Source organism: Pleurodeles waltl, chromosome 2_2, assembly GCF_031143425.1.
Source record: "Pleurodeles waltl isolate 20211129_DDA chromosome 2_2, aPleWal1.hap1.20221129, whole genome shotgun sequence".
NCBI classification, from domain to species: Eukaryota; Metazoa; Chordata; class Amphibia; order Caudata; family Salamandridae; genus Pleurodeles; species Pleurodeles waltl.
The window spans coordinates 392,438,499-392,452,785 of NC_090439.1; the positions used below are offsets into that span (position 1 = coordinate 392,438,499).

The 14,287-nt window shown below is 43.0% G+C and overlaps 1 protein-coding gene across 2 annotated transcripts in view; it reads left to right on the forward strand.

Annotated features, from left to right (window-relative positions):
- RTTN (rotatin) overlaps positions 1 to 14,287 on the forward strand; it is a 978,768-nt gene that overhangs the window by 316,141 nt on the left and 648,340 nt on the right. For both annotated transcript variants that reach the window (XM_069219896.1, XM_069219897.1), the window contains exon 19: positions 6,398 to 6,497. In XM_069219896.1, coding sequence (XP_069075997.1) covers positions 6,398 to 6,497 — 100 coding nt within the window. The remainder of the gene's footprint in view (positions 1 to 6,397; positions 6,498 to 14,287) is intronic.

The window sequence follows — 14,287 nt, forward strand, 5'->3', positions numbered from 1 at the left end:
AGTATGAGCCTGTCGGTTTCTCAACCATCGTTTTTCTCCATTAGCGTTATAAGATGTTGATTTGCATTTACATTTTTTTTTATCTTATCCTTAAACCAGTTGGTGGTCTTCTTAGGTTAAACTCTGGTAGTGCTCTTTAGCGCTATCTAGTTGTCTAGTGCAGTGGAGATTCAGTTGTAGAACGTGGGCATGTGCTGCGGTTGCCTATGGATTTGTGTGTGTTTTTTTGTAGGTGTGGTTAAGTGTCTGGAGGTCAGATTTTTTTCCCAGTCTCTTTGTCGATTTGTTGTTTCTGGTAGTTACTGTTTTGGAGGGGTTGCTATAGATTGATATGTTGATCCTGAAGTTAATGATGTGGTTGTTGCTCCAGATGACTGGGACTTTGTCGATCAACGAAATATGTCCTTGGGGGTGAGTGAAGTCCAAGGTGTGACTGGCGTAGTAGGTTGTGTCCGATATAATTAATTGATGATTGAAGGTCTCAAGATTGGATATGATGGCATCTGTTGTTGTCAAATCCTTTCTGCCAAAACAAGTGTTTAAATCTCCTAGGTTGTATAGGTTGTGATGGTTTGGTAGTGCCTTGGCCACTGCCATGGAGGTGGTCTGTAGATAAAAAGAAAGGAACAAGCGAAAGTTGGAGTGGAGTACCATTTTACCTGCCATTTTAACCGCAGTGATACACAGTTGCTCATGATGAAATCTTTGATTTGAGAGATTTATGTATGAAGAGGATGGAGGGCATAGGTAGGGATCATAGAGTCAGGTGCTCTGGCTGTAGCCAGAGGAGGTACTGGTGAGTGGGCCTGTAGTGTAGGGAACTGTGTGTTAGGAAACCCATGTGTAGAAGCACTTCAGTAAGTCTCTGGACTTGTGAAAAACTGAGGGACTGCTGTGCAGTTCTGCATGATGGACTACTACTCTGTTGCCTAGCTGTCTGACTGAGGGACTGGACCTGCATCTGGAATCCAGGACAGCCGGAGTGATTCCAAGAGCCTCCTGTACAAAGCCTCAGGGACAGAAAAGGCTTCATCCACCTTCAACCCAGCACACCTGGGTGCTGTCTGCTGTGAGTACTACCCCCCCCCCCCCCCCTTCCCCCCCAAGTGTTGCAACTCCAGTCCTGGACAGAACCAATGCAGTGCATCTTGTTGCAGGTCCACTTCTGTCGATTCATCCCCAACACAGGACTTCACATCACAGCCCGCAGCTTCCATGGACTGCCAGTGTGCAAAGCGTCTTTGACAAAGAGCTTCGCATGGAAATAGATCCTTGTCGATAGCATCCTCGATGGTGATGCAGGACCTCGCATCACAGCCTTGCAGCTCTTCAGCACTGTCGCTGTGCGGTGCATCCTTCACACATGATCTCGTAATGCTCTGCAACTTTGATTTAAGGCACTTTCTTTAGCAGGCCTAACCTGCTCCCTGCTCCATCCCCCACTCCATCGTGGTAGGCCTGAGCTTGTGACTTTGTCCTGGTCTGGCTCGGTCAGATAACCACAGTTGGCGCTTTGTGCTTTTAGGCACTGTTTATTCATAACACTTTCAAATTGCATATCTCCGGTTCTTCTGATTTGGATTTTTATTGATGTGGTCTCAATTTTAAACTTTTCCTCTATTTTTCTTAGTTGATGTGGGATTTTTCTTGTTTTTTTTTATTTTGTTACTGTTTTAAAGTGCTGCGTAAATACTTTACACATTACCTCCAAGTTTTTGTTTTTTTAAATTGATTTTAAACAAATAACAAAAACACAGTGTGTGTGGACAGCGTTGCACATAATGTAATGTCAAACAAACAACAGAGGCAGGGACAGTCAATCAGTACATTAGGTAAAATCGGCTGGTGAAATCAACTACGTATCCAATGAAGCTGTAAGGCCAATAGATATAGAACCAAGGCCACTAACGAAGCAGTATACTAAGGAGCAGCATTTTACACTTGATCATCAGGAATATAACAAAGACCAGTAGCACTAAGAGGTATCAATCCTTCACCTCGGACCCATCCCCAGAGGACACGTCATCATCTTCCTGGAGCATACCCAGCCACTGGACCCAGAGCAGTATAGTCGTAGCCACCCCCTCATCTGTGTGTGATGTTCTCATGTGGTGTTCTTCCGCCACCGAGCACTCCAACAAGTAATGAAGCCAGTGTGTTGACAGTACCAATCCAACTAATGGCCACCCGCCTCTTTACCAACAGTAAGGCCAACTGGGCTAGTCTGTAGGGGATCCTGCATCCCCTGGAGCACCTCACCACTCCCAGAAAGCAAGCAAGTGGTGTCAAGGGAGCATGAAGTCTGGTAACAGACTTGATACGCAGTATCTCCTGCCCCCCCGCCCCCATAAGCTTGAAGTTGCACACATTCCCATGCCAAATGTAAGAAGGTGGCCCCAATCCCCGCAGCATGCACATGTGGTCTCCCGAATGGCGTTTATTTTATTGAGACCATCCGGAGTAACATGTACGACGTAGAAAATGAAACTGCAAGAGTTTAAACCTGTTGTTAGTGGATACAATGCGGACAAGTCCCCACATGCTCACCCAGTCTTAGTCTGATATGGGTGGAACCAAATCCCTCTTCCAGGCCCCCTGTGCAGGAAATTGGCACAGTTGCATATCCGATCTAAGGGCTCTGTGAAAAAGGGTAATAAAGTGGCATCCTTCTCCCCATCCAACAAGACCACCAGGACCGCAGAGGGCCGGGTTGTCACAGGAAAATCCAAGCCAGAGCATCCTAGCCACACTTTCCAATTTTACATAATGTAAGACATGACTTGTTCCTATCCCACATGTGCCTTGTGCCTCCTGGAATGTGATGAAGGTATCTCCTGGGTAAACATCCCCTGTTTCCATACATCCCCCCCTCCCACCACTGCTCCATAGATATGATTGAGTCAGTGGTCCCAAAGAGAGTAAAATCCCATAGTTTCAATTCCCTACTGAAGGGAGCTCTGCAAATTACTTTGTGAACCACTTTTCCCCCATATACTGGCCAAATGTGTGATCAGGTATGGAACAGGAAGCTCCCACCTGCCTTCTTGCATTAACAATTGGTGCAAAGTGTCACCTTCGAATACCGTCCCCAGAACCAGTTCCTGCCAATTGTCTGACGGTGCAAGCCACTTTGCTGCATGTTGTAGATTCACAGCATTATAGTTTAACTGCACATCTGGGACTGCCAATCCTGTGTCCTCCAAGTCCTTCATCAGTGTTGCATGCTCCACCTGGCTTTGCCTACCTGCTAACAAAAGAGGTATCAACATGCTATCCAGCCTAGGCAAGAGCCAATTATCCAGCGGAAACAGGGAGTTTTGCACAAGATATGGGCAGCGAGGGAGAAAAAACATTTTTGTCATGGCCACCCTGCCCATCACCGATATAGGAGTCTATTCCAGAATTCTCCAGCCTTGTTGGCACCCTATTTACATTTGTCACTGATTCTGTGCCTTGTTGTGCATGACCCAGATCCCCAAATATCAAAATCCCTCCAATTCCCACCGAAGACACACATCTGGCAACTATTCTCATTGTTTCCCAACCAGTTCACCCAGAGAGAATGCTAGCGACTTACGGGTATTGATCTTAAGACCTGAAACCATGCCAAAATCTTCCAAAGAGCTGATTCAGAATGGTAACAGACTGCCCAGGTGAATATAGCAAGAGAACATGGACAGTATCACCCACCTTGATCCCCCAGGGTGCCAGGTCTGCATGCAGTAGCAGCGCAAGAGTCTCAATTGCCAGAGTAAACAGGAGGGGCGAAAGAGGGCACCCCTGTCTAGCACCCCATCCCACTAACCAAGCGTCCGAGAGTTAACCCCCAACCCTTAAGCATATAGAAGTAGCTGTAGACAGAAGTTGTATCCAAGCACAGAAATTGGGTCCAAACCCCATGCCCTTTAACACTCCCATCAAAAAGGCACCCTCCATGGTGTCTAATGCCTTTTCGAGGTCTAGCGAAACCAAGGCTTTCTCGCCCTCCCCTTCCAACGTGTCATGCAGAACATTAGCCAGGCTGAGGTTGTGTGTGGTGCCACATTACCTTCAAGTTAAGCTTGAGAGTTTTGTGCCAAGCTGTAAGATCGTTAAGCACAGTTAATTTGGGGTTTGCTTATGTTTCACCCTGATAATAATTGTAGTTGCTGCTTGAGTAGGGTTTTCCCCTTCAACTAGTAACCCAATTTCCAACACTTGAGTAGTGCCTCTTCACCTCTGTTTTGCATGTGAATCTTGCCCAAGTCACCCGAAGTGGATAGATAAGTCTGTCTTAGTCTGCTGATTTGGACACCTCCAGAGAGCAACCCTTTTAGTCTCCCTCACAAGGTCCCACTTCTCAAATTTGTGGTGGTATTCCCGGAACCATCTTCCCTGGCCAATTCGGAGGTCCACCGCCAATCTGTGTTTGACCCTCTCGGCTATCCACCATCCCCAGAAAGGTTTCTGCTGCCCCACCATGTTTAGGAATATTCAACGCAATGGACACCTAAAGCTCTAGAGTAGTTACCTTTGCTTAGATTGCTATAACATTGTATCATAGACAGAACTTGAATCATACCAATAAAGACTCTAAAATATTTTTTGGTATTGCAGTAGATACAATTTCCTGCTTGAAGTAAAGCGCTGTGACTTATGTATAACAAAGAAGTAGCAGTTCCAATGTTGGCATTGTAGGAATCCTTTTTATTTTTATTTTGCTCATAACATAATCTTTTTTACAAACCTGCCAAAAATGTATTTCACCTTTGTTTGAAACCTGACAAATTCTCACAGATTGATAGAGGGGGGTATCTAATTATAGATGGGTCCCTAAACAGTATGTACACAAAATCCTCATGTTATGATTTTTGGTGACGGATAGTTAAACACGGGTTAACAGAATATGATCAAATTGAATATGTATACAGAAGAAAATTACCTATATGCATTTTTGTAACTGGGGTGTAAATGTGTTCATCGGTTTAGTTGTATATTTTGTTTACAGTTTTTTATTCAGGTTTTATGTCATATATACAGGGCACTTTAGCAGATCCTGTTAAAAATTAGAATTGCAGCTGGCCCCTCATTCCTTACCTCCTCACCCACTCCCTAGATTCCCATTGCAGTAAAATATATCTGTCTCTGAACTTAACAACATTAAAAGTTCCAGTAATACATTAATCCTAACAATATCTGTGGTATGAGACCCATCTTTACCCTGAAAGAATTGTGTGAGTACAAGTATGTGGTTTTCTCTTTGAAGTGGTCTTGGATCTTTCCACTATATTCTGGAAAATATTTTGAGGGCCCTTCAGTGTATGTGGATTTGTGCAGGGCGGCGTTCTTCGGGAAATCTAAGTTGTGCAGGCCGTGCCATTTGAAACGCTACCATGTTCAGTAAATTGTAGTCTAGTTTATCTATCATTGGTCTCGCCCACATCTTTTCATACCAATGTAAAGAAGTGAGTGGATCTGTTTCCAGACAGCTGCTACAGAGGTTTTGCTGTCATCATCCATTCTCAGAGAATCACAAGCTTCTGTCAAAAGCTGGGAACACTTATCTGGGACGACCAGGAAGTAATAGCCGAAAATATGTTGTTTGACAGCGAGCACCTTTGTCCAACAAATGATTATTCTGGGACATGTCCCGCATTGTATCCTCAAGGTTGCCACATCCTCTTCAGCAGGTCTGGTCCAATTGTAGGTATATGCAGTGAAGTTTAAAGAGGGTAGTAGTAATAAACCATTGATCTATTATGTACGTTCCTAGTACTATCATTTCTGGTGCTGCTTATGAGGCCTTTCCTTTATTGAAACTGTTCCCTATCTTAATTAGGACTCCAAAGGATACCTTCATTTTTATTAATTAATATTGCTAGTTTTGCAGAAAATTTTAAACAATGCAATTTTGATAATCTGGGTGGGAAATGCAAGTAGTTGGAGCACATTAGTGGACCTAATAAAGTCCTACAAAGCTGAATCACTTTTGGGGACTCAAAACTGTTATTCAGCCATGTTGGAAGTTTGCAAACATTTGCAAAATTGTTCAAACATTTTCCTCTATCACCTAATAAATTTAATATTTTTGGTAGGAGTGGTGGAGAGGGAAAGAAAGGGCTTTGTACACAAATACCACAGATGGGGTCAGACCTCATCCTGCAGTATCATAGCATAGAAGAATTTCTAACATGTTTTGAATCAGGATGAGTTAAGTTAATTTAAAAGTAAATATGATTGCATATTACCAAGTGTGCTGCTACTTTTTTTTTTTTTTAATAAGTTATACATTTGTTGAATAACATTCTGACATTGTCTACAAATAAGCTATAGTGGATGTAAGAATAAATGTAAACATGTGGTCTGCTGTCAGCCAAAAATACACATGCTAACTCCTTTATTGCAAATTTGTCCTCAGGCCGAGACTGTAAAAAAAGTATATGAAATCCTGATCTCTGAAACTGTGGACCTAGCTTTGAGAAAATCTGCCGCGGAACAGCTAGCCGTAATTATGCAAGGTAATAGAGCTGTAGTCCAGTAATGAAGAATGATTTGATAGCTGGTATCCTGAATACATATTTTATTTGTGTGCTCCAAATTAGAACAGTGCTTCTTGCCAAAAACAATGTAGCAGAAGCAATTTTCTAAGTCTGAGCACATGCGGTGGCATCTATAGCAATTTTATACTTTATCAAAGGTTTAACTGTGCACTTTATTTCAACGTTCTAGTAGAATTCATTTATAACAAAGCTTAACCAACTGCAGTTCCATGGATGCCAACCCATTAAGTATGGTCACACTTTGAAGTTGAACAGAAATATTGTTGATCTAAGTTAGGAATGTGGTTCCTAAGCACCAAAGCAAACTTGAGTCACCTTTATGGCAGAAAATGTAAAGTAAATTTTTACTAACATCGAAGTGGTAGTTAATGTAATACAGATCATGCTCCAGCCGCATCCCACAGTGCCCTTTGTTGTTCTGTTATACATATTGGTTTGTCATTCCAAGGTTTCAATTGCTTGCAAAGGATCACTTGCATTAGAGGGCTCACTGGACTGTATGTAAGCTGTTTTTATATTTGTGAATATTTTTTCCTGTCTCAGTGTTAAAAAATGACCCTCTCTGAAGGGTCACACCAAACGTTTTGCCTTTTACCCTACAGTTTTTGCTGTATTTTTTGTTGGCTGTAGGACTCAGCAGTTTTCCACTGCTGTCCAGTGCTAAAGTGCATGTGCTTCTCCACTAAACATGGTAACACTGGTGTATCCACAAATGGCATACTGAATTTACTTGTAAGTCCCTTGCAAAGTGGTAAACCATATGACCAGAGCCTGTAAATTAAATACTACCAAGGGGACTGCAGTGCTGATTGTGCCAACCACTCAAGTAGCCCTGTACCCATGTCTCAGGGATGCCACTGCAGAGCCTCTGTGTGCAGTTTCACTGCCACTTTGACTCAGTATTCAGAAACCCTTGCCAAGCCTTAAACTCCCCTTTTATTACATCTAAGTCACCCTTAAGTTAGTAGGTAGACCACACAGCAGGATGCTATGCATACAAAAAGATACGGCACACACTTTTAAGTTTTACATGTCCTGGTAGTAATAAACTGTGTCATTTTTCACTACTATGAGGCCTACTGCTCTAATAGGCCAACATCTGGAATTCCTTAATATACTTTTAATCTGTAATTCCTCATCAGAAAGGAGTAGCTACATTGTATTTCATATCATTGGAATGGTAATGATAAATCTTCTTTACTGGTAGTCGGATTTAACATTACTATTTTAGAAATGCTACTTTTACAAAGTGGGCATTTCTCTGTTCTTACAACCGTATGCCTGCAGCCTTTCTCCAATACATGGCTCGGGTGGGTGACAGCCACACTTTATGCATTCCCTCTAGACAGCCACAAACACAGGAAGGTTAGGTGTGTCTGAGAATTCATCTGCATTCTGATGGATCTTCCTGGGCAGGAAAGGTGGCGTGGGGCTGACACTTAAACCTAAATAGACAGTGCTGATTACCCCCTACTGATAGTCTGGAGCCAGGACAGAGGAAGAAAGGACCTTCTTTGAAGTCACCTGCACTTCAAGGCACATTTGGGTATAAGAACTGGGTCTCTGAACCTACCAAATACATTACTGAACTTGTGAAGAATTCTTACAGGAGGAGGGACTACTGTACTGCAAGGAGTGCCATTCTGCTGGACTGCTTTCCAACAAGGACTTAGTTCTGCTTTGAGTTAACCTGCTGCCTTCTGATCTCTGCCCTGCTGAAGGACTGGACCACTCTCATCTGGGCCTAGAGTGACTGGCAAGGGCTTGTTGACTTATCCCTTGTTCTACGACAGTCTCAGGGACATCAAAGACTCCCTATAACTTGCACCTAGAGACTGTCTGCTGTGAGTTCTGCTCTTCCAAGTGGGGGCAATCTAGTCCTGGGCCCTTGGAAGGGAGTATCATTGCTGTAATCCAAGAAAATCCACACATCAGTGACTTTGCAGTGATCGGAACCAGCGCTTTTCCTCTCAATGCCAATGCATCGCCTCTGCTGCCAGATTTGCAGACACTGCATTGCAGACTGGGCAACACATCGTTACAGGATTCAGACGCATCTTTGACCCTGCTCCACTTGAACACATTGCTACAACCCAGAGGTTCGACAGCCATGCATCACCTTGTCGACCAACACTACCTGATATTCAATGCATCCTTGACACTGCACAGCTCAGGATAGACATGTCACCTACATCTCCTCGATTGACAGCATCTCCTTTTTTGCTCCACACATGGAGCCCTTGTCAACGCTTCTTCCCTCATAGGTACTTTTTCAGCAGTCCCTGTGTGGGTGCTGTAGCCAGCCTTCCCTCCATCGCATCCGCCTGAACTCTGGATTTAACCCTAGTTTGGTGTGACCTTGAGTAACCTTTTAGCGCTATTGACTTCTAAGCACCATTTTTGGTTTATTCTTTAAAAAATAAAATCTAAATTTTTACTGATTGGATTTTTGTTGTTCTGGTCTTGTTTTACTCAAATAAATATAATCTATTCTTTTAACCTTGTGAGGAGTACTTTTGTGGTGTTTTCATTGTGTTACAGTGTGTCTATGTGTGTGTTGCACAAATACTCTACAGATTGCCTCTTTAGATAAGCCTGACTGCTCTGTGCCAAGCTACCAGAGGGTGAGCTTAGTTTATCTTGAAGTGTGTATCTAGCTTACCCTTACTAGAAGTGGTGGTTCCTGCTTGTACAGGGTGCATACTCTGAAAACCAGAAGCCCCAGTTCTAACAAGTCAGCCATGTCCTCGTTTATAAGTAGTTTAGCAGTAGTTTAGCACTGAAATGTCCTATAACAATATTTGTTGTACTCTAGAGGGATAACCATGTTTACCTCTCTCAGGTTTGCGAAGTCAAGCAGTCAAGGGTTAGTGAAGGAGACAATGGAAGGTTAGACACTATATACATCAGGACTGATAGAAACAGTTGGTAAGGTCATTGTCCAGTCAGATCTTTAATTGTACCCAAGTATACTTCTACATATAAAACTATGATTAATATTGAAAACCAGAAATATCAAGCACCTTCAATGCCTGAAATCTGACCCCAATCACATTTATAGAACATATGCTGTAAACTCTGGAAACTAGTTATTATTGAATCCATGTTAGGCAATGTGAGAGGAACGGGGGATTTTCAGACTTGCTCAGAAGGTTTCGGTCACTGACAAATATTAGAAGACTGCATGAGGCCTAAACATACTTTTGAACAGAAGCAAATAAACATTTCAAAATACATTAGCAGTTCTCTTGAATATGTAGCAGTTATGTTGTTTAATTCAGAATTTAGATATACACTCTGGAATGTGTACTTTAAAACTTCAGCAAAACACCCAACAATCCAACCCTATTGGTGACCGAGTTGCTGGTCAGCCTACCTGGTAGTGAGGCACAGTTCTTGGAGTCCAGACTCTGATAGCCACTGGACTGCCTGTGGTAAGGGTACCACACCTCCCTTAATGGCCATTACAACAATGGTCTCTGAGGAGCCTCTATTTCAGTACCCACTGGTTGAGGTCAATATTTTCAAGTGGTGGAGATGTCCACAGGTCTCAGGGCACCAATGATGGTCATAGATGATGCCAAGACAAAGCAGAGAATAGGTTTGTACAAGGGGAGGACTCTGGGGTTTCAAATGATGTTTCCAGAACCAGCTAAGGTGATAATTGTAATGGTTTTACAAGATGGGGAGTTTTGGGTGCCACACTGATACTCAGGTCATGGGTTGAAGCCAAGGTTTTCTCAAGACCCCTGGACCAGTAGGGAAGGTACATACAGGCTTTCTTCAGCACAGGGGAAGGATGAAGCAAGCTTTCCTTCTTCAGTGAGTTTCCACTGGTCTTGAATGCATGCAATTGTGCTGTAGAGATTTCTTCCTGGACAGCTAGCAAGTTGGGGCGACTTTGTGGGGCATACACAGCCCTTCAACGTACACCACACATATCCTTCCTGGCTGCTGGGATCTGCTCTTGGCTGATGGTTTGTCCCTTCTTTTAGTCGAGGTAACAATGCCTACAAAGGCAGGCAGGTTTCCTCTCCACTCAAGTTAGCTCCAGCAGCACTTCGAAAGTTTTCCCTGATTTAATGGCAGGCAATGTCAAGTAGAGTAGCTACCACCAGAGGCTCCATTCCTGATTTGTCCACTTTCTTTGCAATTACATGGGTGTGCAGCCCCCCCCACCCCACTTTGAATGTTTAGAGGAAATGTTGAATACTGCGCTGATCAGAGGGTCCATTACTTAACTATGCCTGATGGAACGTTGGCTACATTTTTCAAATTACCCCCATCCACAGAGGCACATGATTTGGGGCAAAGGTCAATAGACTGTTTACATGCAGCCCCTCAGTGTCTAACAAAACAGATCCCCATCTAAACACATGAACACACGCTTGGAGTCTAGAGGATTTTACCATTCCCCTGGTGCACATACTCTCATCCCACCCCCAGTACCAACCTACATATACACTGACATACAAACATCTCCACCCACACACCCAGCTAAACACATCCCCCACCTCCAGGGGCTCTGATGCATTTGATATAGGCACGATAACAAGACTAACCTGAATCTAGCATTACTAGATATGTTATTATCCTGTTCGCCATCATTTTAACATGATGGAAACACAATAAATCATGGGCTTACTGCAGTAGACTTTTACGCGAACTTGGCACATGGACTTACCATGGTCCTAAGTATTGGTTATCCTTCACCTAAATTGGACGCCTTTTCCAGTGTGGCACATTAATACCGGAAATAACTAGTTACAGACTATTCTGATGCAAGGACTGCACTTCTATTCCCGAGATTGTTTAGATTTATCTTGTTGTTACCAGTATGCCAGAATAGCCTTGAAAAAGTCACCAGTGTGACGAAACACGTGTTGGCTGTGTTTGGAATGATGCTCTTTGCTTTTTGAATGCAACTTCGCCCACAATAAAGGAACTCACTTCTCAAGACAAGATTCGAATACTGATGTGCCTCTTTTCTTCATCTACTTAACCTAATACTACGGAGTGTCATAACTTTTTTGTTTTACTATTGCGCATTGTGTGCTGTGATCTGTTTTTGCTTATCATTTTAACATTCATTATCTGTAATGGGCTTTGGCCTGTCTTCTTCCTATTTTGTCTTCCTATCTTCATCTGGCAGTTGCGTATCCCACTTTCTCTTTCTTGAGCACTGTGTAGATATTAGCTATCAAATGCCTTCCCACGACCATATCAAATGATGTCTTCAGTGTTTCCAGCACAGCTGCAATATCTGCAGTTCTGATGATTCTAACTGCAGATTTCTCACCTCCGGCATCATACTGGATCCAGACATTTTCACAGGAAAGCTCAAGTTTAGTGCTAAGTAGCACCATGCGGCTCTGATATGGTCTTGTTTTGGCCTGGAAGTGACAGAATGAAGCCTCATAAAAGCACACCGCTGCATCCTGATATCAATCTTTATTTCTGCACCTTTGAATGTGGATCTGGAGCTACACTGTCTTTTTTTCTGTCAATTTGACAAGTTTTTTAAACTGAATTGCTGTGCTCTAGGGATTGATGTCCCTACCTAAGACTACAAGTTCAAACCATGCTGTGAGTGCCATAAACCAATGTTAATGATGGAACCACTTGAGGTGTGCCTCTGGTATTTGGGCTTAGGGCATGACTCCAAGTTGTGTGAGGAATGTGCCCTCATGCACCCTAAGGCGATCCAGGACTTTATAGCAAAGCTGTACATTGGCAAACATTGAAAGAAGCCATGCAAGTCCTGGTCTATGTCGATGGCTTAGACATGCTCCCGAGGTCAATCCTGCGACAGGTCCTCATAACGTTCAACAACCTCCTCTGGGCCTGGTCCAAGCCATGCACAGGGGCTCCTGTACACAGTGTACAGGAGTCCTGTAGCCGGGTGATTTACAGCCCGGCTACTCGGCGCAGTGCCAACGCGACAAAAGGGTGCCCTGGTCCTCTGGTCAGGCTGCCACCTCGTGAGGATCATCTATTACAGCAACAGGGAACCATTCTGACCCTAACTTGCACACCCCTCCCCCTTCATTCGTGGAGACTGAGCAGCTACAGTTGATAGCTTACCTCTTGAAGTATGTGATGTTACTCTGGCAGCCAGACATCCCTCCACCAAGATAATGTACGGCTGTTGCTGGGACAAATGTGTGGCATGGTGTGTATCGAAAAGCATCGATCCCTTAACTCAGTGGTTCCCAAACATTTTCAATCCGCGACTCCCTTGACTTATTGGCCGTTGGCTGTGGCTTCCCATTAAGTTATTTTTTTTTTGGCTGGTGGGGGTTGTAGGCCCGGCCTAGGTAGTACTTCCATTTTTCTCCCTGAAAATAATTGGGATGAAGCCTATGAAGATATTGTAATTATAGATATGACCAAATAAAAATGTAACAGTCAGAAACAATAATTTTCAGCACTGGGGTCTACATGCCATATGGACTTTTAAAAAAAACTATTTTCGGTTTAAAAAAAATGCTTTTGGTGCACCGCACAGTATGCAATTTGCAGGATGTCTCCCCATTTTAAATAACTGCCACCCCCACCCACTGTTACTACTGTTGTATCAAAACATATTCTGTGGTGTTGTGTTTCTGTAGTGAATAATGAAACAATTATTGATTGGAACAGCCAGTCTTTCCTTGCACTTTGAAGATTTTTTAAGCCACCTTCTGCCACTATTTTCTTTTCTGTTTTGCCACCACTGTTGCATAACAAAACACTGTCCATTAAGATTATGGCCAATAGTGTTTGTGTGAAGTGTATATGATGCTAAAGAAATCATCACCAGTTAGAAAGGCTTTCTCTGGCTATCTTATTATTGCATTGAAGGTTTAAAAGACATTCACCTCCCCTTTATAAGGATTATACTTACAATGCCATTGTGCCATCCTTTTGCATTCAAGAAGGAGGGTATGTCGGATTTTGTTTTAATGTTATTCTAGCATGCCGTCACTATTGATTGCTTCAGAGATCAGTGTAAGGTAGACCGACCGAATGAGAAACAATTTCCGTTGGCTGTCACAGAACACATTTTGCTTTCCATCCAGCAGTAAATGGGGATGTTTTCAGTGAAGACTAATTACACCTGCAGCTGTTTTACAGAGTACAAAGAATTATTTTAAGAAGTTCACAAATATAATTGCAGAGTATAAGTGCTACTGCCTCTAAATTACATTACTTTGCATTGAGCAATTTCACTGTAATGCGTGTGCTTTGTTGCAACTGTTTTCTATTTCACTTAGTAAATAAAGAGTCAGTGTGAAGCACTACAGTAATCCGTGACCCTTTCGATGAGTGAGTAGGTGAAGGAGAAGCCTCCCTGCTACCATGCACCATGAAGATTTCGATGTGGCATTCCTCCCAGAGAGGAGATCACTTGCCTGTCTGACCCCGCGCCCTATAGCCATCCCTCTCACACCTTCCATGCAGGGCTGGAAAATCTAGAGAGATGTGTGTTTGTGACATTCTTTGGTACAGTTGGTTCAGCTATTAAGTGAGGCCTTCGTACTGAGTAGCAAAATATATAAAAACAATACTTTACTTTCAGTCAGTTTGAGGCATATCATGTTTACTGAGCTAGTATAGCGTTAATGTGAACTGCTGCTGTGCAGAACAAAACAGAAATATCAAAAGGTGACTGGGGCCCTAGAAAAAAAGGCAATTCATTCATCAAGGTAAATACTTTGCAAAGATCTTTCACTGTGAAGAATGTGGCTTGATGGCAGCAGCAATTA